Below are 26674 nucleotides of genomic sequence, written 5' to 3' on the forward strand. Positions count from 1 at the left end.
CCCTGGTTCGGGCTAATACCAGCGGCAACAGATTGATATTGTTCACATCGATATTTCTCTCTCTCTCTCTTCTGCTCTCTCTAAAATCAGTAAAAAAACATATCCTCGGGTGATGATTAAAATGAATTAATTGATTTATAAATTAATTACTAAAACCACCTGGCCTTTGCCTAAGGTTAGCATCTGGCCTCAGGCCCACCATAGCTAATTGATTCCAGTGGGTCATTTTGTCTGCTTTCCCTGCAGCCCCATTGGGCCTTGGGCTTTGTTTAGCCTTTGTCCTAACAAATAGCAGAGGTTCCCTGTGGGCCTTGTGGGAATCCTTTGTTTTCTTGCTGGAAGTCTTCTGTTCTGTTTCCACAGGCTCCTAAGCGCCTGTACTTTGACTTGCAAATATCATGAGTGCCCCCGGGGCTCCAGAACCCCCCTCTGTCTGGCTGGGCTCTCCTTTCCTTCCCGGAGTTGGCTCAGAATTTGTGTGAGGGAGTATGCAGATCCACACTGCTTCGGGTCATGAATTTTTTTTTTATTTTAATTTCAACCAATTTCAAATAAAATTGTGCCATAGCTTCTTGTTCCTCTCTCTGGGCAATTACTACCTTTTATTCCCTTTCTGCCTCTTCTTACACCTCTTCCCTTCAATATCACCACCACTCACATCACATAATAAAAGAAATGGATGTCATTTATTGAGCACCAAGTGTTGTCTTATATACATTAGAATATTTAGTCCTTGTGAAAGTCCTCCAAGGTAGTTTTTCCCAATTCTCAGATAAGGACACTGAGGTTTGTGGTGGTGCATTTTTTTTTTTTTAACTGAGCATTTAAAAGATGAAATAATTTGCCCAAAATTTAGTAATACTAAATTTAATTCCAGGTTGCTATGTATTTTCCATTTTTTCACGCTGCCTCTCAAAAGATACTGACAATTCTGGTGGTTTCCATTCTCTTCATTTGCCTTAGCCTTGTTGGATTTGAGCTTAGGAGAGATTTGAGATTTGACTCCACTCATAGCTACCAGTTGTGATTGACAGTTTAGTGTGAAATGAGATTAATCCCATAATTGACTAACTTCCTGACTTTAGGAATTAGCAATAGTTTATCAACTGTAATTGAAAATCGACTTGTCTATCAACACCCTTTTAGTATTCTGAGTACAACATACACACACATTGTCCTTATCACTATGACTTCTGGGAGTCCGAGTGAACCTGGGCATGACCTTGAAATTTGGAGGTCTGACGTTTCGTTCATATGTTTAATTTCTTTTTTATTGTTGTTGTTAATCCTCACCCAAGGATATTTTTCCATTGAATTTTTTTTATTTATTATTTTTATTTTAGATAGAGTGGAAGGGAGGGAGGGAGAGAGAGAAACATTGATGTGAGAGAGACACATCAATTGGTTGCCTCCTTCGTGACCCCAGCCAGGGCCGGAACTGAATCTGCAACCCAGATATGTGCCCTTAATCAGGAATCAAACACAAGACCCTTTGGTCCTCAGTCCGAGGCTCTAACCGCTGAGCAAACCTGGCCAGGGCTCACTCTCCTGTTTTAAAACATGAATAGACTTTATCACCAAATTGATCTGTAATAGTCATGGACCATACATCTGTCTATATCTGATTCCAAGATGATAAATAATAATAAAAAAACGTGAAATACAAAATGTGTCCTGACTTTGATGAAATGGTCATCTCATGAACTTGTGACAAAAGAGAATCATTCATTGGACAGAGTTACAATGCTTCTTGTTTAGTTGCCTATTTCTCAGAAGTCAAAATGAATTTTAAATGGATTAGCATTATTCTGTCATTATTTATTTGTCTTGCACTTAACCCAATATGTTTCTTTAAAAATAACCCCATTAAAATGGAAATGTAAACTGACCTAAATTTTTTACAGAGTAGCTTAAATGCACATAGGCCTTGTTCTTCCACAATGGTTTTGCCGTGCTGTTTTACATAAAGATGTTCTGTCCTAAAAGAGAGGGAGCAGAGGCCATTCTGGGCTTGGAAAAGTTAATTTCAGTATTCAAACAACCAAACGGCCAATGGGAAGGGACTCGTTGGGAAGCTTTGGCATGTTTACTAACAGGGCTATTAAAAATAGGGATGGAGGAAACCACTCGGGCAGTAATGTTTGATGAAAGACGCAGAAAACAAAATTATAGCTATACTCTTGCAATTACATAAATTAGAGATAATCTTTTTACCCTTTTCCTTTTGTGTTCTATTATTCTATAAGTTACATGGTTCTTAATATCTAAGGGCTATCACTAAATTTATTTCAAGGAAAAAGTGGAGAGGCGTCTGAAGGTAAGTATGCTTATAAAACTTGTAAATGGCATTTCTAAATGGAGCTTATGTCTTTCTCCCCTTCTAGATTAAACAAACATGTATAAAACACTGTACATGTGTTCCTATTATATGTGTTGCCTTATAGCAGACAAGGCACCCCATGTACCCTTAGGATGGTTTTAATTCAGTGAGGGAGACGGGGCTATGGGAACATACAAAGGAAAAGTGTATGGAGACGTTGCTGCAGTCGAGGACTAGAGAGATGCGATACCTAACTAACTGTGATGTGGGATCCTGGATGAGATCGCGGAACAAAAACCAGGCATTCGGTTAAAAACAGGAAATCTGAATACAGTTAACATCCCAGAGCTGTATTCCGTGTCCCGTTTGGTCTCTCTACACGTTTTCGATGATTCTTAGTAATCTCATGTAAACTCATGGTGTTAAAGGCCATTTATATGCCAAAGAGTCACAAACATGAATCTCATCTTGACCTTTTCTCAGAACTTATTTTACGTCTAACTGCCTACTTGACATCTCCCCATAAAGCTCCTGAGCCGTCTCAAACAGAACTCTGGACTGCTCTCCCTTCACGTTCCTGGCTACTCCTCTCCCGTCTCCCCTGTCATCTCAGTGACCGTCAACATAGTCACTCAGGCCAAAAAGGTGGGAGTCATCCTTCACCCAAGGTCTCGAACTTCCCTCGTCCAGTCCATCACCATGTCCTGCTAATCTCCCTATAAAAAGCGTAGGGTCCGGCCACTGCTGTTCTCACTATCACAATCCCAGTTGACGCTCCCATCATGTCTCTCCTGGCCTGCCGCCCAGAGCATCGGGAACCCCTCTCCCTGGGTGTCTCCTGTGGCCACTTTTAGTTTTCTTGAAAAAGCCAAACTCCTTCCGGCCTTCTGAACATTTTTTTTTAATCCATCTGAAACACTGTCACTGTTGACCTTTATGAGACCAGATCCTTTTTGCCATTTAAATCTCAGATCAAGTGTCATAATCTCAAAGGTCATCACTGCCGCACACAGCTGAATGTCTCCTTCCAGCCACTGTCATACCTCACCCTGTAAATCATGATGCAGAGGACTTTTTTCCATCTAATATTCTCCTTAGAGTTTAATTCAGCGGTTTGGTTTATTCTGTGTCCAGGAGAATGTACGTTCTTGGAAAATAGGAACTTTTATTCTCGGTGCATAGAATATTGCCCGACAATTGTAGGTGCTCAATAAGTGTGTGCTGAATTAATGGACGTGTTCAATGAGGACTAAACACTGAAGTTCTGAAATTCACAGAGGGGAGAGTTTACGGTGGGGCTGGAATGGTCAGAAGTTTCTAGAAAAAAATGGGAATTGGAAAGGCTTTGAGAGTAAGTAAGACTGGTTGTGAAGAAGTTCATAAAGAGGGAATTCCAGGGAAGAAGGGCTGAGCGAATGCGGGCAGAGCAGTAAGCATGGTACACTTGGCGGCAGCAGGGAGAGCAGACGTGTGGTAAAGCATATGGGACATGAGGCCAGAGGAGTGGGAAGTCCGGGCTGCAGAGTGTCTAGTGTACCAGACTGAGCATGAGCCATGCTAGGGAAATCCCCCTATTGATTTGCAACCCCGGCTCCCTGTGGCCTCCCAACCATGATCACACTCAAAGCCTTTTAGGTGAAGGTAATAAAGGCTGATCCAGCACCACTCATTTTCCTTATCTTCCAACAGAAATGTAATTTTGATGTCAGCTTGGGCCTGGCCCAGTGTGTAAGGTGATTCTAAGTGCTACCCCTCTTCCGTGCTCGGGACGGTTACCTTCTCGCCCAGTGAGCGGGCGCGGTTCTCAGTGACCTGCACAGCTCCGCCCAGTGTTTAGGATGAGGGGGGGTCATGAAAGGTGGAGGATCAGATAGAAACGAGTTTCATCCTTGCCTTCAGAAAAAGTGAAACGGGGGCAGAGGTGGAAATACTCTCAAGTGCGGCATTTCTTCCCCTGCCCAACGCCCATCTCCGTGCTCTTCAGTGAAGTGCCTGAAGCTAAGTAAAGAGATTGCTATGGCTTTGGTCCCCCAGGCGGGGTGTCAGCTCCCGGTGCTCCTCCAGCTGTCAAGCCAGGGTGGGCCTGTCACCCAACCGGACCACACTTTGTCCACATCCCCACTCACTGCAAACAGAGGTATCGCACCAACATCTTTGGACGGAGACGACGATGTCCCAAGGGCAGTTCAAGCTGGACTGCAATTTTGTATCATGTATGACTCCACCACAGCTTTTTTCTTGCATTTATCCAACTCTTATTGGATACCAAGCTTTGCATAAATACTGGGATTTCAAAAGACGATACTTTCCCTGACCTCAAGAAAGTTATAATTTCGGATGAAAAGATGCCATGGAAACAGATCAGTGTGGGGCACTGTCTAAATGCTGAAATGTAGGCTAACACATACTATCAGAGGTCCATGGGAGAGGGAGAGACCTACCTGGTGGCATAGAAACCAAGCACTTGGAGAAGAGCATTACCCCTGGTAGGTCCAGAGGGTACCGCTCAGTGCCCTCGGGAGGTCGTTTACGTTCCCTCTGGTGTGCCATGCTGTTCTCAGTGTTCCTGCCTCCCGTGGGCAGTGGCAGAATCGGCCATTCAAGGGAAAGCAGTGAAGTTGTTGGGGTTGGGGATGTGACAGTTTGCATCCTGCATCCCATGTAAGCAGGACTTCTTCACCTTGCGACACCTGGTGTTCTGGTCCAGTGGGCTCAGTGCCTCCTTCCTCGAGTTACCTCCCCAGGTGAAAAAAGTGGTTTTCTAGGGAAACAACTGTTCGGGGCTCCTGCTATCACCCTGAAACCAGGTAACCACAGCAGCACACTTGCTCTAGAAAACCACCTGGCACAGGATATAATTGTACTGACCCAGGCTGGGCAGCTCATTTTGCAGTGTGCACGCTTACAGTTGGGTGCATTTTGGCTGATGGTGGAGTTTTATTAAGCAGTCTCCCTTCCTCGACCTGTTCCCTGTTCCTCCTGCACCGTGTCATTCCCTCCCACACCAGGGCACGCTCGATCGTTGCTCTCGAGTTGTTTCCTCCCAGGTCCGAAGTCCACTAGAATTTCCACTCGCAGATGTTTCACAGTTGTGTTTTCTCTGTACCTAAATTAAGTTAGTTAACTCTGTCTTGCAGCTCGTGATAGGTGTTGAAAAATATGTATCAATAGAGGAGAGTTGTAAGAGTTGATCTCAAAATGATGTGAACGAATTAGCAGGTGAAAATGTAGTTACTTTATCCACAGGAACAGGTGAGATTCCCAGGGGTCATCCAGAAACATGCTTTATGCACTCGTGGGAAGAATAAAAAGGCTTCCAGGGATAGGGTCGGCCCCTAATGACTGGTTTGAAAGCCCAGCATGGGGTTGTGGGCAGTGTTTACAAGAGGCGCCTCCAGCTTTGGTAGTTTAACCCAATGGAAATGGGGGGCTGTGAAGGGGCCCTATTGACTTTTATGTACACCCCAGTGACTAATTTCAGGAAGTCTGGAAAAGATTGGAAAAGACTTCACATTACACATACCTTCTACAATGTTTATTGATCAGATACCATTTACGTGTCATTGGAAACTCATGTATTTTCATATTCTGATTTTCTCTTTAAAGTAGCTCACTTCTAAAAGTTTGATAAGGAGCAGCACTAGATGGCAAAACCCTTTCTTGCTCTAACACAGGAGTCAGCAGATTTTGGCCCACAGGCTAAATCTATTGCTCTGGGTGTGTTTGTAAATAAAGTTTTATTGGCACACAGTCATGCCCATCCATTTATACATTGCATACACTGCGATAATGACAGTTGAGTAGTTGGGAAGGGGACAGCATGGCCTTCAAAGCGCACAATATTAACCATCTGGCCACTGGGAGTAGAAGTTTGCTGACTCCCGTTCTAAGACCCCACACTTTTTTAAGTGGCATCCCTTCTCTGTGCCTCAGTTTCCTCATCTGTCCAGGAAGAGATTAGAGCAATGAACTCTATGTTTCTTTCAGAACCCTGAGATTCTGAGTTTCCTTTCAAAACTCACACATTCTCAAACTTCCCCGATGAGAAGAAGGAGAATGAAATAGAAGTAGGTGTCTTTACTGCCCGGAGAGACGGAGTACCTGTCTCCTCATCTGGCAGTGAGGACAACTTTTATTGTCAACACCATTTTTTTGATCAGACACCTGGATTTTCCCCAGGGGCTGGTTGCATGTGAAATAAAGAAACCCCGATCCATAAGCAGAGAGAGGCAGAGAGCACAGCGGAAGCGGAGGATGCTCCCTGCCCACCGTTTGCTCCGAGGGGTTCTCCCTCAGCTCCCCGCCCGGGCAGATCGGATGTAAACGTCAAGGTGACGACTGAGGATCTGGCCAGGAGTGAAGATGGAAATCCAGTACTTCTTTTGGGGCCGTCTCAGAGAAGCTGCTCCCAGCCCGGAAGCAGAGCCTGAAACGGGGTGCCTTTTCTGTGTGCCGTCCTGTCCTTCAACTGGCTGAACGGCATGAAGCCAGACTGGGCACACAAGGGCCCGGGAAAACACGTGACCTAAAACGCCCTTCGTCCCTTCCACTCGCGCCTGCAGGGAGCATGTTTAGTAATCGAGAGACATCCTCTGGGCCCTGCTCAGGCTGAGTGGTTCCGGCCATTTCTTGGGTTTTCTACCCTTTCTCCCTATGATGTCAAAAGCCCTCACCATAATTATTTCTATTTTTATTTTCCTGGGACCTGAGGAAAGCTGGCTAATTGCACCCTTCCCATTGCTCATTGAGCTGTCAGCAAACTCCCCACTTCTCCCTTCCTAAGAGTCCGCGCACGGGTAGGATTTTTGCCTGGCTTGTGGGTGGGATCAGCCTTCTCTCAATTCCAAAGGAGGGTGTGTGTGTGTGTGCATGTGTCTGTGTGTGTGTAGGGGGCAGGTGAGGAGGAAAACAGGTGAGTCAGAGGCCGAGACAAATGACAGGGGAACTCAAATAGGCTTAAATAGATAATTAAGGTCTATTTCTCTTCAAGAGACATAGCCTGAGTGCTCTTTATAACACTCTGTGACTGTATATTTACAAGTTAATCTAATTGGACAAAAGGAGGGGGAGGGTTGCTGTTGAGTTTTTTAGCATGACTTTTGGGTAGAAAGGGATTATTTTACGTCTATGCGTGTTTCTTGCTTAGACAGTCAGGACACAGTGCTTCTCTGCCATTATCTTAGTCTCTCTTCCTTGTTTTTCCTTTAGCTCAACAGAATTCACCAAAAATCCATGAAGGCTGGTGGGCGTACAAGGAGGTGGTCCAGGGAAGCTTTGTTCCAGGTAAGACAGTTACTCGTATTTTTAAGAAAAGAATTTGAATGACATACGGTATTATCTGCAGTTTTGCATCTGCTACATGGCATAGAAGGCGTTGCAAAAGGCAGCACCGTCTGACCTCCGTGTCGGAGGAAAACGCCATCAGGACGAAGCTGATCGAGCGCGTGGCAGTTCCAGCAACGCCGTGTTTTTCCGCCGGAGTCTCCATCCCAGGGTCCGTCCACCCGCGGTGGCCCTGTCCGGGGAGCGCGCTGGGGGGTGAGGGGTGAAGCGCCGTGCTGGAATCTGGTTAAGGGGGGGAGAGCCATTTCTGAACCTTAATGCCCCAGGAAGCCTGGAAAGGCTGACGGCCCGGCGGGGAGGCCTGCTGGGAGGCCTGCTGTCCCTGAGGTCACTCCCGTAGCATCCAGGGGAGGACTTAGCAGAGGGGGCCAAGCACCAGCTAAAAATAACAGGCAGAGAACGTGCTGTCAGCGTGACGGGAGAGGAGTGGAAGCAGGTGGCAGCCAGAAACAGACTGGGACTGTAGCTGAGAAGCAAGGTGGCGGGTCCCTTGCCTTCCCCCCGCCTTACCAGCCGCGGTCCTCCTCCTTCTATTGTTCAATTACGACTTCAGTGGGGAGAGACAAGAATGTTCAAGAGAAGGGTGAAAGGGAAGGCAGGTGAGATATTCCAGAGTATTCGAACTGCTTAGGTATGAGAGGTTACAACAAAAGCTCCCAAGAGGAAGCCCTGGCCGGTTTGGCTCAGCGGTTAGAACATTGGCCCACGGACCAGAGAGACCCGGGTTCGGTTCCCGCTAAGGGCGCGTACCGGAGTTGCAGTTTGTCCCTGACCCTGGTTGGCGTCATAGGGGTGGCAACCAGTCCATGTGTCTCTCTCACATCAACGTTTCTCTCTTCCTTCCACCCTCTCTCCCTCCTGCTCTATCTGAAGATAAACGCAATAAAAAAAAAATGTCCTCGGCTAAGAAGAGCCAGTGTGGGGTTCTCGCTCAGGCACTGAGAACAGACGACCCCACGCGTCAGATAAGGTCTTTGTAACTGGTGGCAGGTGCGGTGTCCCCAGTGCCCTGCATCCTTGGCTGGGATGCCGTCCTCTCCTGTTCTGTAGAGTTCATTCCATTCGCTGTGCACAGCGAAGCAAGTTGCCTGACTCCTCTGAGCATCGCTTGTCTCACTTGTGTTGTGTGACAGCAGCACATGTCTTGGAGCTTCCCCAGGGGAAGAAGGCAGGCGTGGTGAGGGACAGTCATGACTCGGGCAAAAGCCAGCGGACTTCCAAATAGCCTCATAAACCGATAATATTATCTTCATAAATTCACTGTGGTGCATTTCTTCCTTGGCTCCGTGGGGTAGAAACTGGACTTGGTGAATTCACCCAGGAATGATCAGGTTTCTGATGTTATAACAACTTAATTGACACGAGCTATGTTCACATGGCCTGTATAGATGCCCAATGTTTTATACTTACAGCTGGGATGTCCCTTTCCAATGGATAGAATGCTTGGTTTGTTTTGTTTTCCTGAGGGATGTGCTGCTTATATTCAAGATATCCTGGAAATTACATTTTTAAAAAAATACTCACCCAAGGATATGTTTTTACAGATTTGAGAGAGAGAGAGAGAAATATCGATGTGAGAGAGAAACATCAATCAGTTGCCTCCCAAATATGCCCAATCAGGGATCAAACCTGCAGCCTAGGTATGTGCCCTGAGTGGGAATCGCACTCACCCCCTTTTGGTGCACAGGATGATGTTCCAGCCAACTGAGCCATCCGACCAGGGCAAGATATCCTGAAAATTACATTTATAGTTACATTCTTGTGCTTTCGGATTATGGAATTAGAGCAACAAAGGGCATTCTTCCAGGTTATTGTAAGTCTCGCTAAACTGAACTAGACTTATTACAGCCTCTGTAGGTACGAAAATGCTCATGGATAATACCGGATAGGCTCTGCAGAATTTTGCTTTTCCGCCCAACATTTTTTGATGATTTCCCCTCTGTTGACACATTGTATACATGTGTTCAAGGCCGTGCTTTGAGTTTGTTGTTGCTTCTCAAATAATCACAGGAGCCCTGGCCGGCGTTGCTCAGTGGTTGGAGCATCAGCCAGCACACCGAAGTGTCACAGGTTCGATTCCTGGTCAAGGGCACATGCCAGGGTTGCAGGTTTGATCCCGGGCCCTGGTTGGGACACGTGCAGGAGGCAACCAATTGATGTGTCTCTCTAACATCAATGTTTTTCTCTCTCCTCTTCCCCCGCCCCACCCACCCTTCTACTCTCTCTAAAAATCAATGGAGAAATTATCCTTGAGTAAGGATTAACAAAAAAAAATTAAAATAATCACAGGAAAGAAATTTTATCTTCCCCTTATATGTTGGTTTAAGAGTTGAACTTTCCCTCATTTCCAGTTTCAAATGAGATAATGCACACAAAAACCACTATATGGGAAGCAGAAGTTGTGGAGGTCCTGAGTATGGGCTCTGGGGTCAGCCCTGGAGTTGAGCCCCGGTCCTGGGCTTCCTGCTGGTATAACTCTCAGCACGTTGCCCACCCACACTCAGCCCCCAAATCTTCATCTACTAAAATGGAGATAAGGACCAACACAGCCATGAGGTTTTGTGACAATTAAATTCCGTAATGCAGGTAAAGTGCTCATGGTGATGTCTGGTGCATGGTGCCAGTCAGCACATGTCAGTCTCCCTGGTGTCATTATAATTCTTTTATCAGTAGCACCATAGCTGGATATTTGATACTTGTCTGCTTGAGCAAAGACAGTTAAGATTTGGAAAATATAATATTGCAAATGAGGGTCTCTCCTGGTGCCTAGAACATGGAAGATGCTTAGTAAATGTTTCTTGAATTCTCCTACACAGTGGCCAACTGAGAAGTGACTTATCAACCTCTGTATTTAACACCTCTGATGACCTTTGGCTTCCTGGTAAAGAAGACTGGTATCTGATCATTTTACTTCCTAAACTTTGGGAACTTCAATTATGCTGGGAAAAAAATAAAGATAGGAGTCATGAGAATTTTTGAATTAAGCAACTGGACCTGAGGCTCTAACATCTGACAGACTCCAGATGACCTACTTTATCTGAGCTGGTGCTTTAGGTCAAACATTGGACCCTTTATCTCTAATTATTATTGCTGAGTATAGGGTTGAGAGGGTTCTTCACTTTGCCATGGGGATTTTTCAGGGTACGGATATGTGAAAGAGAAGAGAACTTTGTCTGACTAAACTACTTGAACAAGTTTTATTGTCCCATAAGTTCTTTACAAGAGTGTCTAGAAGTACTTGTCGGTTGGAATGGCAGTTATGAATCTGCGACGTCAGCAAAGCCTGTGGTGGACAGAAAGACATGATTTCTGCAGCAATAGCATGAACAAGGTTGACTTAGAACAAGAAGAGCCAATTTTGGTTAATTCAGTAGCATTTATGGAATAATCACCTGATGCTGAGCACCATGTGAGGGCCTGTTGATAAGGAGGTAACCAGTACAGCCCTGGCCAGTTTGGCTCAGCGGTTGGAGCGCCGGCCAGCGGTCCAGAAAGACCTGGGTTCGGTTCCTGCTGGGGGCACTTGCCTTGGTTGCGGTTTGTCCCTGGCCCTGGTTGGGTCGTGCGGGTGGCAGCCACTCAACGTGTCCCTTTTGCATCGATGTTTCTCTCTTCTCTCTTTCTCTTCCTCTCTTTCCCTCTCACTCTATCTGAACAAAAATGGGAAAATGTCCTCAGGTGAGGATTAAAAAAAAAAAAGAGGTAACCAGTACATGGTTTTTATTCAAGGGTGGACCCACAGTCTGAGGAGGAAGATAAACCATAAACTGACGACTCAGTATTACAAGGACTGTGATAGGATTGATAGAAGATATAAAGAAGGCCATAAAATACTGGGCTTCTGCTTGCCTGGTGTTGAACACACTTGGTCGATTACCTGCTGAAATCCATGCTTTCATCCAACCCCCCCAACAGTCCGCCTTGCAGGCAGAGCCCCGCTTTTGTTTGAATGTCCACCCTCCACACAGCCGTATGCTCAGGAAGGGAGTCCCTCCCCAGACCCAGAAGGTTAGTCTTGGCGAATATCCACAATCATCCTGGGGATTCCAGTCTCCTTCCTGACAGTGATTGATGTAGATATCAAAATAGCTAATTTTATGTGTCAGCTTGGCTAGTCCACAGGACCCAGTTATCTGCTCAAACATTATACTAGATGTTTCCATGAAGATCGTTTTTAGATGAGATTAACATTTACATCGGTAGACTTTTGAGTGAAGCAGATTTCCCTCCACAATGTTGGTGGGCCTCATCCAGCCAGCTGAAGGTCTTAAGAGAAAAAGACTGAGGTCTCCCAAGGAAGGGGGGATTGTGCTTCCAGAAGCCTTTGGTCCTCAAGCTGCAAAATCAATACTCCTCTGGGTCTCCGGCCTGCCGGCCTATCCTGCAAATTCCAGATTTGTCAGCGTCCACAGTCACATAAACCAGCGGCTTAAAATAAATCTCTCTCTCTGCATACATGTGCACACAGATGCACACATGCACATGCGCACGCGCGCACACACATTCTGTAGGTTCTGTTTCTCTGGAAACCCTGACTAATATACTAATACAGACATGGACATATGATGAGCAGTTCGATCCCTGCTCGTGAGGGGAAGCCTGATAAGCAAACCTGGGGACAAAAGCCACACTTCAGGTGGCAGAACAGAGAGTTGGAGAGAACCCAGATCTTTCCTGGCCCACTGAGCATTGACTTAGCCATGGAGTCACCTCGGCGTTGATTTTCTTAAGTGAGAAAACAAAGCCCTCGTGGTGGAGACACTCAGTGAGGCTGGCCGTCCCCGGTGGAGACGCTCAGTGAGGCTGGCCGTCCCCGGTGGAGACGCTCAGTGAGGCTGGCCGTCCCCGGTGGAGACGCTCAGTGAGGCTGGCCGTCCCCGGTGGAGACGCTCAGTGAGGCTGGCCGTCCCCGGTGGAGACACTCTGAGTGAGGCTGGCCGTCCCCGGTGGAGACGCTCAGTGAGGCTGGCCGTCCCCGGTGGAGACACTCTGAGTGAGGCTGGCCGTCCCCGTGGAGACGCTCTGAGTGAGGCTGGCCGTCCCCGTGGAGACGCTCTGAGTGAGGCTGGCCGTCCCCGGTGGAGACTCTCTGAGTGAGGCTGGCCGTCCCCGGTGGAGACACTCTGAGTGAGGCTGGCCGTCCCCGGTGGAGACGCTCAGTGAGGTTGGCCGTCCCCGGTGGAGACGCTCAGTGAGGCTGGCCGTCCCCGGTGGAGACACTCTGAGTGAGGCTGGCCGTCCCCGTGGAGACACTCTGAGTGAGGCTGGCCGTCCCCGGTGGAGACGCTCTGAGTGAGGCTGGCCGTCCCCGGTGGAGACACTCTGAGTGAGGCTGGCCGTCCCCGGTGGAGACGCTCAGTGAGGCTGGCCGTCCCCGGTGGAGACGCTCAGTGAGGCTGGCCGTCCCCGTGGAGACACTCAGTGAGGCTGGCCGTCCCCGTGGAGACGCTCAGTGAGGCTGGCCGTCCCCGGTGGAGACGCTCAGTGAGGCTGGCCGTCCCCGTGGAGACGCTCAGTGAGGCTGGCCGTCCCCGGTGGAGACGCTCAGTGAGGCTGGCCGTCCCCGGTGGAGACGCTCAGTGAGGCTGGCCGTCCCCGGTGGAGACGCTCAGTGAGGCTGGCCGTCCCCGGTGGAGACGCTCAGTGAGGCTGGCCGTCCCCGGTGGAGACGCTCAGTGAGGCTGGCCGTCCCCGGTGGAGACGCTCAGTGTGGCTGGCCGTCCCCGGTGGAGACGCTCAGTGAGGCTGGCCGTCCCCGGCAGCCACACGTTCTTTCCAGGCCTGGGTTTCCCAGTACACGGCGGAAGGCAGGGACCGGAGCTGGGTCTTGGTTCAGGATTACACCAGGTGGAGGAGGAGCAGAAGGTGGGGGACATCAGAGTAAGCAGCACTGGCGAGAAGGATGGAAATGCACCCTGGGCTTGGGAGGTGGGGGTAGTTCTCAGGGCCTGAAGGGCAGGGGGTGGAGCCTGATGCGTGAGAAGGCCAGCAAGGCCCTTGGGGACCAGGCCATGAGGCTCTCTGTGTTCTCGTTTCAAGAGCTTAGACATAGTCCCTTTAAAAATAGAGGTACTGGGAGACATCTCTAAGCTCTGGAGAGTCACAATCAAATGTGTATTTTAAAAAGCCAGCTATGGATACGATAATGGGGACGTATTCTATTTCAGGGAGGATATCAGAGGCGGGGGGATCCATGAGGTTCTTTTCTTTTTTTTATCATTCAGGCAACAGATGGTAAGCACCTATATACTAAGACTGTGAAAACCAAAACAACACACACACAAAATATAAATTGGGTTAATTGTGGGATTTGTTTAGTAGCATTTAAAGTATATATCTCTCTCACACATGTACATAACACATTTATCATTTGGCGTAAACATATACACACAGTGAACACATTTCAGAAAAGTGTGTGCCAAATGCGATCTCTTCCCATTTCATTCGTCCACAGCAGTAGGGAAGTCGGGCGTTCTCTTCAGAGGAGGCGCTATCCTAGGAGCTGGGATTTCGGACAAAGATAACCTGGAACTTCTCGGAGCTTACAGTCTAGTGGGAGGGAGTCACTGAAAGTAATAGGCACCCAACACCTGCTTCACACGGCAATGTTTGGATGGGGAGTAGCCTTCCCCCCTTCCAGACCAGGACATCGGAATCTGGGGCTTATTTCCATTTTAAAGCTTTAAATCATGACACTCGGGGTGTATGTTTTTCCAGCTTGATGAACTCTTGGACAGGAACCTCTCTTCTCTTCCTCCACCGTCAGAGGGTCACTCCAGGTCGCTGAAACTGACCTCTCCAGCTCTCCTCAGCCGAGTTCTCTTTGGACGCCGGCTTTCAACATGGCCACACTTGGTCCTTGGTGGGTAAAGACACAAGGAGGTTCCACTGTGGCCTCAAGGAGCTGAGGACAGGGGGAGAGAGATGGGTAAACATCTGTCACCTCACAGTGTTTCCCAGATTGCCAGGGAGGGTGTTTGGGGCTACCCAGTGACAGAGAGCACAGGGCTTCCCCGCAGGGGCGATGCTTAAACTCCCACTGGTAACATGTACGACTCTGCTGAGGAGAGAAGGTGTTTCAGAGAGAGGAGCAAGTTGGGCAAAGGCCTGCAGGCTAGGAAGAGGGCAGCGGGGGCCCCATCATGGAAGGTCATACTAGCTATGAGTTTGGATTTACCATTAAGGCATTGCGACACCAAAGGAGGGATTGCAACTAGTGAAGAATTCAGGATGAGGATGAAGGAGATGTGAGCTAAGACAGAAGCAATAGGAACTCTGGGAAGGGTCCAGCTTGTAGAAACAGGAACCTTGTCTTCTTCTACTCCCTACCCCTACAGGTCAAGGGGCAAATGTTGCATATAGCAGGGTCTCAATATTTGGTAAATGAACTTGGATCAGAACAGAGGAATCATTGCCCCTTGAAGCCAGGTATAAATTGTCATCACTACCACCATCATCACCATCACCATCATCACCATCACCACCACCACCATCATCATCACCATCACCACCATCATCATCATCACCATCATTACCACCACCATCATCATCACCATCACCATCACCATCACCACCACCATCATCATCACCACCATCACCATGACCACCATCACCATGACCACCATCACCATCATCACCATCACCACCACCACCATCATCACCATCACCACCATCATCATCATCATCATCATCATCATCATCACTACCAACATATCACCATCACCATCATTACCACCACCATCACCATCACCATCACCACCACCATCATCATCACCACCATCACCATGACCACCATCACCATGACCACCATCACCATCATCACCATCACCACCACCACCATCATCACCATCACCACCATCATCATCATCATCATCATCATCACTACCAACATATCACCATCACCATCATTACCACCACCATCACCATCATCACCATCATCACCACCATCTTCATCACCACCACCACCACCACCACCATCATCATCATCAAATAAGCACATCACTACAAACTGCAGTATGTGCTATAAAGGGTTTTGAGAAGTTCTGCAAAAATAATAGTTCAGAGATCAGAGAAGACCTTCCTGCAAAAGCTGAGACTGGGAGTTTAGGAGGGACAGGACCAGTGAGGAGTAGACAGGAGAGCACTCCAGGCAGAGGAGTGAGCCTGGGTAAAAGTTCAGAGGCATCGTGGGCTTGACAGGCATACAAAACCAGAACAGATTCCACTGTGGCTGGGTGCAGAAGGACAGGCAACCTGGTTGGAGACTGGAGGTGGTCAGGAGCGAGATCACACTGGGTGTGGGCCACATGCGAAGCGTCTACATAGAGCGCTCAGGAGTAATGGGAGGACAACAAACAGTATCAGCAATTTACTCTTCCTCGGAGATCTGACAAGCACCAAGGGATCATGAAACTGACTTTCTAACCGTCCGGATGATTAGTAGAGGAAGTCGCAGCTTCATTTCTGATCAGGATCAGGATGGGAGTAGGTGGCTTTGACTCATGGCACCGTCCTCTGGCGTGCTTGAGGAGAAACGCTTCGCCCAGGCCAATCACTTCTTTCATCATACACTTTCCAACCCTCCCTTAAAACCTTAAGATTGTTAGAAGATGAGGATAATTATACCTGTGGCAGCTACCTGTGGCTTAGCACTGGTGCCTAATTACCTGTGTTGTGCAAATGGCCAATTTTCTTTGCTTAAGAAAGACTCGTATGAGACACGGGCGAGACAAACACGAGCTCGCGTTGCTCCCCGCGGTCCCCTCGGCAGGAGGCGGGCAGGCCGGGAACGGATGCCTGGGCCGTGCCTGCCTCTCATTGCTCCCGTAGTGCGTGGTGCCTATTAGTTAGAAAGCCCAATACCACTTTCGACTGCCGTGTGACAATTGACCACACGTTGAACAGCTAAAATCGGCACGTGTATTGTCTCTCAGTTCCCTTGGGCTGCGCTGGGTCCTCTGCTGAGGGTCTCACAGTGCTGCGCAAGGTGTCGGTCCGGCTGTATTGCATCTGGGGCCAAGCTTTCGAAAGTCCCTAACAGAATTCAGTTCTTTGGGGTTATAGGACTGAGGCCCCAGGCCTCCCCTTCTCAGAAGGCCTTGACTCTCCTTTTCATGTTAGGCCTCTCCCTTAGGATCAACTCAGAGTCACCTTTGAGGACCTCCTTTGCATCTGCAACATTTTTTCATCAGTGACATTCAATGTAACCTAGTCACAGGGTTCGCATCCCAGCATTTCCCAAACCCCGCCCCCACTCAGATGGGGCTACCAGACAGGGTGTGCACGCCACTGTGGTCTTCAAATACGGAGTAGACATTGTTTTAGCCTAACATCTTCCAACAGAGAAGTAGGGAATACTGTTCCGTGGGTAGGATGTCGCTTTTGTCGCCTTGATGTGAAGCGTGTCTTCAGGAGAAACCCAGAGCTGGCTCTCCCCACCCCGCCTCAGATTTCTCAGCCCGTTTCCCACATGTGCAACAGATGTAAAGGGGGAGGGAGAAGGGGGGATTTTATACATGACCCCAGGTTTCTGAAAACTTGTTAGAGAGGGGTGCCGTAGTCCACTGTGGAGATGGAAAGACTCAGAGAGTGGACAGGACAAGGGATGCAAGACTCCTGTGAACAGCAGTGCTCAGGGGCCTATGGGATGTCACCCCAGATGACTCTTCAGCCATTTTCCCCTTGCCCCTCCTCTCCCTGGCTCTTTCAGCCTCTAGCCCCAGACTCTGGCTTCTCACGCCTCTGTCTACTCAGACCTGTGTCCTTGCGCTTAGTAACCTTGCCTTTGGGCCTCTGGCTCAGGCTCAGGCTCAGGGTTTGCTTTCTGCCCTGCTCCTGACCTCTCATTCCACCTTTGACCAACAGGTTGTGACCCTAGGGTCAAGAGTAGCTCAGGACACACAGGCTTTCTCCTCAGGTATTCACTACATGGTCACCCAGGCCCATTCACTGTCCCCCTGAAGGGAAGAGGATCCCACAGCCCGTAAGCTTACCCCCCTCCAGCATGCTTCAGTACCCCCCAGCTGAGTGCTATGCAAAGTCATCATCTCGGTTTCCTATGGTTGCTCTACAAACGATGGGGGCTTGAAACAACACAGATGTACCTTATATCTCAAGATATATATACAGGTGTGTACATTTACATATCCATAATTCTGGAGGTCAGATGTTCCAACATCAAGCCCCTCCTGATGCCCCACTTCATGACATCAATTTCTTTGCTCCAGAAGTGTATACAGGCCTTTTTTGTTTGAGTATAGTGTTTCATTTCAATTTCCCTAAGAAAGAAACTTTGCATTTTACAGAGCCCCGTGGCATATTATTTGGTCAAGGGAATAACCCTTGGCCATTGGGGGCAATCAAGTCTTACTGTGTAGGTTCTTGTTGTTATCCGTTGACTTTCCTTGAGCAGGGAGTCGGTGGTGAGCACACCAGTCTTCTGGCCCTGGGCTTTGCCTTTATCATCGCCAGTCTTCTTCCTCCTCTGGGTCATGGAAGCAGCAAGGAATATGGGCAAGTGCTCACTGGCTTGACTGTTCCACGAAATCTTAGGCAAGTCTCTCAGCATCTCGGCGTCTCGGTTTCCCCAGTTATAAAATCATGATGTGGAGTGGTGTGGTTTTCAAAGACCCATTCTGGCTCCAGTATTCCCTAAGGGTTGGCTAATGCGATCTACCATTGGTTCGGGAAATATATTTAGCAGCATTAAGAAATAGAACATTGATTTTACTCACAGGATAATTTTACGACGTTCTCAATATCAGGGTTTTGAAATGGAGTCAGTGATAAAGGTGTGTCTCTCCAGATTTCTGATCTCTCATCTCTAAGAGAACGCAAATAGAAGTCAGTGGAGATGTTCTCTGCAGAGGAGGGAGATGTTGCAGGGACTCACCACCCTCAATTATAAAAATCTTTGTTACGTTGTTTCCCAGAAATTGGGTTGTATGGAGATTAAAATGTATTCCAAGCCTGACAGGTGCCAGACACCTTGCTGGACACTGGGGATCCAAATAGGACTGAACTGAGACTCCTCATCTCAAGGAGCTTGGACACATAGAGGCAGGCAGGCAAGTCAGAGATTACAGTTTAGTCTGGTTGGGGATGTGAGACAGGGGTAGGGAGACAGTATACCTTTGTGATCAAGGAAGGCTTCACAGACGAAAACTTCTCTTAAAAGATACATAAGGTCCGGCCAGTGTGGCTCACTGGTTGAGCGTCGACCCGTGCACCAAGAGGTCACTGGTTCGATTCCCAGTCAGGACACATGCCCAGGTTGTGGGCCAAATCTCCAGCGGGGGGCATGCAGGAGGCAGCCAGTTGATGTTCTCTCTCATCGATGTTTCTTTCTCCCTCTCCCTCTCCCTTCCTCTCTCTCTAAAATCAATAAAGAAAATAAAAATAAAAAATAGAAAAAGATACGTAAGTATGTGCCAGGTGGACAAGACGGAGAAGGGAGTCCCTGGTGGATTCAATGCATTGGAACCTGACCTATGACTAAGTAACAGATTGTAAGCTTCTTGTAAGCAGTAAGCACACCTGTTTATCATCTCACCTGTGACAGTGCCTTTTGTCACCATGCTCTAGAGCTGTCGTGGGGAGTGCCCCGGGCTCAGATCATGCTTTTGTGCTCCACCCATCGTGCACCAGCTGGACGTTGCTGGCCAATCACCTACCTTCTCAGAGCCTCAGTTGACTCATTTTTAAAATAAGGGCAGTAAAACCTACGTCTGTGGAAGTGAAACGGTGTACTATACCTGGATGTGCCTGATAGACTCTGAAAGCACACTGAGGTGTTGCTACTTTTGCTATCACAATTTTGTTGCATTAGGCTCTTTAAAGTTGCCAGGAAGAGACCAGCTCGGTCATACACTACTCTGAGTTCCTAACACCCCCTTCTAATCCAAGGAGGTCCTGTGAACCTTTTAAAAATAAGTTAGCAATAGCACATTGTGCACCAAGATGCTGCTTGAGCACATGCAGAACCTCAGGTATGCTTCACTTCAGAGAGGGTTTGGGTTCTGCTGCAGCCTCCCAGTGTGTACCACCCCTGCTGGATGGGCCTTTGCACTAAACCTCCTCAGAGGCACATGGCTCTCCTGGTACCACACCCGGATCCCTAGTCCAATCAACACAGGTGGTTCTAGCCAGTCATCCTCTTGGGAAACACTTCTGGACCTATCCAATCCGAGGTGTACCAACTGAGGCTCGTGGGCACGGATCCACTCTGGGCGCAGGCAGAGAGGAACACGTTATCTGTGGAGAATTTAATAACAATCATGAAACCCACCAAATGTTTTATCTGTTTTTTTTTTTTTTATTATCCCCATGTGCTAGAAATTCTAAGAATGCCAGTGATCAAATAACTGCTCCCTGAAACAAATATTTTATTGGTCCGAGCTCTAAACAATGCTTGTGGTTGCTCTTGTGTTTTAATGATAAATGTGTAATCTTTAAATGAGCACCTTTGTGTCACGTATCCTTTAGTAAGCACTGTGCTCTGCAAAGAAGTTAATTAGGGGGATTCTCGGTTATTCAATTAGCATGTCTGCATGTGTTTATGCTCAGGGCCCAGAATTGCTGGAGTTCACTGCAGGGCAGACCCTGTCTCCAGTATCCATAGTATTACACATTCCGGAATGGAAACAGTTGATTCAAAATAAATAACGCTGGCACACAAAGAAACAAAACTTGAATTACTTCAATTATGTCCTTCTGCGTGACTAGTTGGAGTTTTTATTTGCACTTAAAATTTTAAAACACCGAAGCACAATGTGAACTGCAAGGCGTAATATTTTTTGTTTGGTATGGGCAGTTTCCAGCTCAGCCATGAAATATTTGATTGAATCTGAAAAATGCCTTTATCGTTGAAATTTTTAAGTCGTCGTTGGAAAACTAAAGAAAACTGTTGTGTGAGTGTTATTGAATTCGATTGCTCTTGAATGTTGTGTGATTATTATTGAAAATAATTGTGTTTTTTAGAGAAGGGGTATTAAAAAATGGTCTGTTCTTGAATCAGATATTTGTGGTATTCCGCTGTATACAGCCGTGGGTTTAGTGACTGTACAATCATTGGGAGACTGTACTCTCAGGGATCGGTTCCATAGTTTGTCACAATCCCTGGAAACCTATTCGGGGTGGGGAACCCAACAGCAGAGTTCACGGCTGCCTCTGGCAATGCAACACCTGGTTTCTCTGAGTGATGCTAAGTGGGTTAACATCCGTGACGTTGGCCGCATTATCTCCTGGCTTCCTAGCTAGCTTGAAATCCATTCTTCCCTCCTGGCAGGGCCTCCCCTTTGAAAGACATGCCTTGGTTCCCTTCACAGGCAGCGGATCCAGCTGTATTGAAAAGCAGCTGGGTGAGCTGTTGGGAGGTACCTTGGAAGGGTAAATACTGCTCATTGAGTTGTTATGTGATAATGGGATGTTTATAGACGAGCCAGCAGGATGCTTCACACAGGTTAGACGTTTTCTGTCAGGTGGAAGAGAATCAAAGGCAGCAAGACTAGAACCCCAACCAGGAATCCTACTTCTTATACCTGCAAAAGGAGGACTGGGAGGTGCCTGTGGGCTTTGTTCCTGGATGTAAGCTTCTGTAACATTCCCCCAAAGACAGACTATGCGGCAAAGGCTTTATGCAGCAAGAATCCTGCATGGGATGCTTTTAACTTGGAAGATTTGGCAATAGGAGGGAGCCAACCCCACCCCCACCCCAGACTGGGTTACAGGGTCCCAGCATGATGACAAGGGCTGGAAGAGGGCCTCCTTCCCCCCACCCCCAACCCACTCCAGGCCCCCTTATGACTGGAGACCATGACAGCTGTGCTGATTTTTGGATCACAATTCCAAATTGCCTTTCAACCTGTCTCCTCCCCTCACGGAACAGAATCGGGTCACCAGTCCCTGCCAAGTGCCAAGCGACCGGTTCCTTTTCAGCCCGGGCTGCGATCGCCAATGATTCTCCTTTCCTTTCTGGAAGAATGCACATCTCTAGGTCAGCCGTTTCAGATAGGAAGGGGCTTTTTCAGCCTTCGGTGCCTCCTCTTCCTCATGTCGCCTCCATGGGGGTCCCAGAGCCCCTCCCTCTGTCTGCTCAGCTCTTGGCACCGCCCCCGGCCACCTGCCTGTGCAAACAACTCCAAGGGCTGGGGCTCTGGCCTCTCTCCAGTTCCGTCCTCCTCTTCCGAGCTGTAGAACAGCTCCGCCTTCCTGTCTTCTGAGCACTGGAGATTCACAGACTGTCGCTAGTATCAGTGGTAAACCCGTTCTTATTTTATTTCAGGCTATATGCCTTACTCCTGGAGATCTGACTGTTTCTTCTCCCCAGAATGATCTTTCTAAGAATGTCGCCCAGAATCGTGCCTCATTTTAGAGTGTTTTGTATTTCGACCACGCCTTTCTTGCATTTATTTTTTCTGTGAAAATGTTACCCAGGTTGATCAGAAAAACTTATACCTTTATCTCATCAGTATGAAACTCTGTAAGTATTATAGTATTATTATACATTATATATTGACCTGGCCCCCAAGGCTAAGGTGACTAGATTCCATTCTTAGGTCGGCCTCTTGGCTTAGGCGACTAATTGACTCATCCATGGACCTTCCTTGATATTTTTCCAATGATAGGTTAATTACCCCCAGAAGTAAAGGAATTTTGCTTAAGGTTATAGGTGTCCCACGTGTTGGGAGGTATTAGCAATTTCCTAGTATCAGAAACTGCAAATCCTGAGCCCAGCGAATAATGCTAATTTTGACTTCTCTAATTGCTGTCACACCCACTATTGTATCGGTCCCCTGGGTGGGGTGGGGGGGGGGCAGAAGGGGATGGGCTTGTGTCTTTTTTTTCTTTTTAATATTTTTTCTTTATTGATTTTTAGAGAGAGGAAGGGATGGGGAGAGAGAGATAGAAACATCAATGAGAGAGAACATCAGTTGGTTGCCTCCTGCATGCCCCCTACTTGGGATCAGGCCCACAACCTGGGCATGTGCCCTGACCAGGAATTGAACCGGTGACCTCTTGGTGGATGGGTCCATGCTCAGCCACAGAGCCACCGGTGGGGCTTGTGTCTTTAAACTCAGACGAGCAAGAAGATCGGGGCTGAGGACCTGAGGACGCCGTACCCCCCGCCCGCCGGCGTAATGCAGTGCTCCTGTACAGTTCGGCTGTGCGCCTCTGGTTGTCTCGCGGACACGTTCCAACAATATGTGTGTCATTCTATAGTATGTCACATCACAATATAGTTATACCGCCTGATTTTCAATTGTGTATTTTGTGTCATGGCAGCTACTTTTTCGTGAAGTTTGGGGTTTGAATCGCTCAGTAAATATGGTGCCCTCCTCTGAATCGGTGAACTGGGATGAGTGGGGAGTGGAGTGGGGAGAGTCCAGGATTCCGTTTTTACCATGTCAACTTTGACATGCTGGGAACACTGGAGAGGAGGCAGCGTGGGGCAAGGAGGTCTAATGGGCACATACACACATGCAAGTGGCATCTGAAAACACCGAGTGATGCTAGACTTATTGGGGTGAAAACTTCATAAGCTTCGTAAGTTGCATAAATACACACACACACACACACATACACACACACATATATATATATATTTTTACCCTCACCCAAGGACACTTCTGCATTTATCTTCAGATAGAGCAGGAAGGAAAGAGGGAGGAAGAGAGAGAGAGAGAAACATCGATGTGAGCAAGACACATCGAGTGGCTGCCACCCACACGACCCCAATCAGGGCCGGGGACAAACTGCAACCGAGGTATGTGCCCTTACCGGGAACCGAACCCGGGGCTCTCTGGTCCACAGGCCAACACTCTAACTGCTGAGCCAAACTGGCCAGGGCTAAATATTTAATCACTATGCTGTGTACACCTAAAATCAATATAATGTTGTATGTCAACTATAATTGGAAAAATTTTTAAATTGTTTTAAAAATTTAAAGGTTATCCAGGTTCATTTCATTATAATCCATTACCAAAGGTTTAAGATTCCTAATACGTTTATTATTAATATTCTAAATTTTCTCCCATTCAAAAAATACTGACCACCTTAGCCTTTCAGTTAATGTTAGCATATGGTCTAATAAATATTATATCTATCAAAAAAATGACTCCCAAATACTAGTCACCACTTTTAAACACCACAGGCATTGTGTGCATTTGTTTTTAACTCTGAGGACAACCTGGTCAGGAAAGCATCATTAACACCTTGTTCTAGTCTAGATCAAGATATTGAGGTTCCAGGTGATTGACTATCGTTCCCATCACCATACGGCTAGAAGCGGACAAAACTGGAATTCAGACATGGATATCTTTGAACTTCAAATGCTACTCCCCCTTCACCTATCTCTGTTAAAAGTTATTAAATAGACTTTCTTCTTAAAAAAAAAACACACACACACACAAAGAGAAGAAAATTTGGCTGACTGAGATTGTTTAAAGAGAAAGTAGAGCACACACATGGCTTGGAAACGGAGAAAAGCCAACATTTCTGGAGATGGGCAGAGCCAGAAGAGGTTCACCCTGCTGTGACAAGTGACTCTGACGTCGGATTAGTAAGCACTTGTGCGCATCAACACACGTTTACACCACCCTTACCTTGTGCGAGGCATGCGTCCACGCCTTTGGCGAATGTTAATTCATTTATTCCTCACAAGCGTCCCATGAAGTGGTTATGATGATTAAAGATAAAGAGATGGAGGCGTGTGGAAGTTGAGTATCGTACTCAAGGTCACGTAACTAGTCGATGATAGAACCGGAACCCTAACCCAGACAGTCTGGCTCCAGTATCCTGCCTCCGTTCTTCTTAGCATCCATTACTAATAGGGGAGGTGGGAACGGACTATAGCAGCTGCCCTGTTGGTTTGCTAGACCTGGAGTCTTTCCCGCTCTTGCTTCTTAAAATCAACATATTGACAAAACCATAGCTTTTAACTACAAAATAATTCTTACATGTCATTTCATTCTATTTCTTCCACTACCATTTGAATTTCAGACTTTCAGAATGTTGTGATAAACTCCCAAATGGTTCTTATTATTCCCCTGCTCCATTCTCTCTTCCCATCGCAAACAGACTAATCAGAGCACAGCCACATTCTGTGTCTGTTAGATCAAAACCTTCGTGACCTCATATTCCTTACAGAATAATGTCTACGCTCCTCTCCTGGTATGCAAAGCCACCTGTGGTTCAGCTTCAACTTCCAAGTTCATCAGTCACAACCCCCAGCATGTCAGCCTGGACTGAGGACCTGTTCCCGAGCATCTCAGCCAGCAGCTTTGGCATGCCTCTCAGCATCTTCAGACTCCTCCTCCTCTGCCCTGGCACCCAAAGGGTCCTGTCCCGCCTGTTGGAACCTGACCCTTCTCATATAGTGCAGCATGAGGGACCTCCTTGATTTTAAGCCGGAATTGATTCGAATGATCTTGTGAACTGTTACACTTTCTTGATCCTCATTGCCATAGTCATCACATTCAAACTCGGCAAGGAATTTGTGTATGGGGACTGTCAGCTCCTAGGGGCAAGTCGTCTGTGTCTTTGCACCCCCTGGAATGCCTGCCCTGTGCTGGGCTCACAGGGGGTGCTGAAAGTACGTACATACTCCATCAGCAGAAGTGGGCTCTTCCTCTCAGCTGCTCCTCCCTGTCCCATGACTGCTTGCAGAGCCCGGCCCCTTGGCCTGCTTTCCAGGGGAATGGTCCTGCCTCCCACATGCGCCTCTCATGGAGTGAGTCATGACATCCATTGCCCAAACATACAAGAAAATCAAGGGTGCTAAGTGAATGGCTCCCCAGGTAAGCCATTTGCAGATAGGGCGAGCTCTGGATAAGACATGTTTTTACCAGTTTGGCTCTCAGCAATGTGCCTTTCCTATGCTTCAGGGAAAGAAAGAAAAATTTTAAAAGCATGTCATTTGGCGGTGGGGGCGGGGGGTGTTGGTTAGGGTGTATTGGTTTAGAGATGGGAATCAAGTCCTGAAAACATTTCTTTTCATTTAAATAAGAACAAATGGAATGTTTTCAAGGTTTTGCTTTGCGAATAGAATATTTTCCCCCATAAAACATTTTAAATTGGACTTTATTTTTAAGTTGGAAAAAGCGAGTTATTTTACAATACTTATGAACTAGTTATTTTGGGTCTTTTGACCAGGAAAATAAACACCATGTATTGTTTGATACTTTTTGTGATAAAAGCAAGATATTAAATCAAATACATAGTATGATTCAGTGTTTTTGTATTCTCTCATAACTATGCAAGAAAAACCCTGGAGCCCTGGCCGGTTTGGCTCAGCGGTTAGAGTGTCGGCCTGTGGTCCAGAGAGACCCGAGTTCGGTTCCCGCTAAGGGCACGTACCTCGGTTGCAGTTTGTCCCCGGCCCTGGTTGGCGTGCAGGTGGCAGCCACTCGATGTGTCCCTTTCATGTCAGTGTTTCTCTCTCTCTCTCTCTCTCTCTTTCTCTCTCTCCCTCCCGCTCTATCTGAATAAAAAATGGAAAAATGTCCTCGGGTGAGGATAAAAAAAAAAAAATAAGAAAAATAAGAAAAACCCTGGAGAAAAAAACAGAAAAAAAAAAAGTTTACCTCTGGGTCATAGGGTTATTTTGTTTTGTTTTTGTACATTTCTGCATTTCCTAACTTTTAAATAAATTGCAGGTATTACTTTCATGTTAAAACTTTATTAAAATACAGCTTTTGTCTGAAAGAACTGTGGGAAGGGGAGGTGGTACCGAGAGTGCTTATAGATCCTATATGAAATTCAAGAATTGTGAAAACATTGGTCTTTTTAAATGTTTTATTGAAGTATCATTTACAGTAACAATCTCTAATTTTAAATTTATTTGTAACTCCATGAGTTCTGACAGATGTATACAGCCCTGCAACTAACACCACAGTTATGATATCTAAGATTTTCATCATCTGAAGATGCTCCCTTGTGCCCTGCGTATTTAGTTGATCAGTTCCTCGTACTCCTTGGTCCCTGGCAGACACTGGTCAGTCTGCTTTCTATGGA

General features: G+C 47.2%; 1 protein-coding gene across 2 annotated transcripts in view; it reads left to right on the forward strand.

Moving 5' to 3' along the window:
- CA10 (carbonic anhydrase 10) overlaps window positions 1–26674 on the forward strand; it is a 460283-nt gene that overhangs the window by 63624 nt on the left and 369985 nt on the right. For both annotated transcript variants that reach the window (XM_036268332.1, XM_036268331.1), the window contains one exon: window positions 7529–7603. In XM_036268332.1, coding sequence (XP_036124225.1) covers window positions 7529–7603 — 75 coding nt within the window. The remainder of the gene's footprint in view (window positions 1–7528; window positions 7604–26674) is intronic.

Source organism: Molossus molossus, unplaced genomic scaffold, assembly GCF_014108415.1.
Source record: "Molossus molossus isolate mMolMol1 unplaced genomic scaffold, mMolMol1.p scaffold_m16_p_19, whole genome shotgun sequence".
Taxonomy (NCBI): domain Eukaryota; kingdom Metazoa; phylum Chordata; class Mammalia; order Chiroptera; family Molossidae; genus Molossus; species Molossus molossus.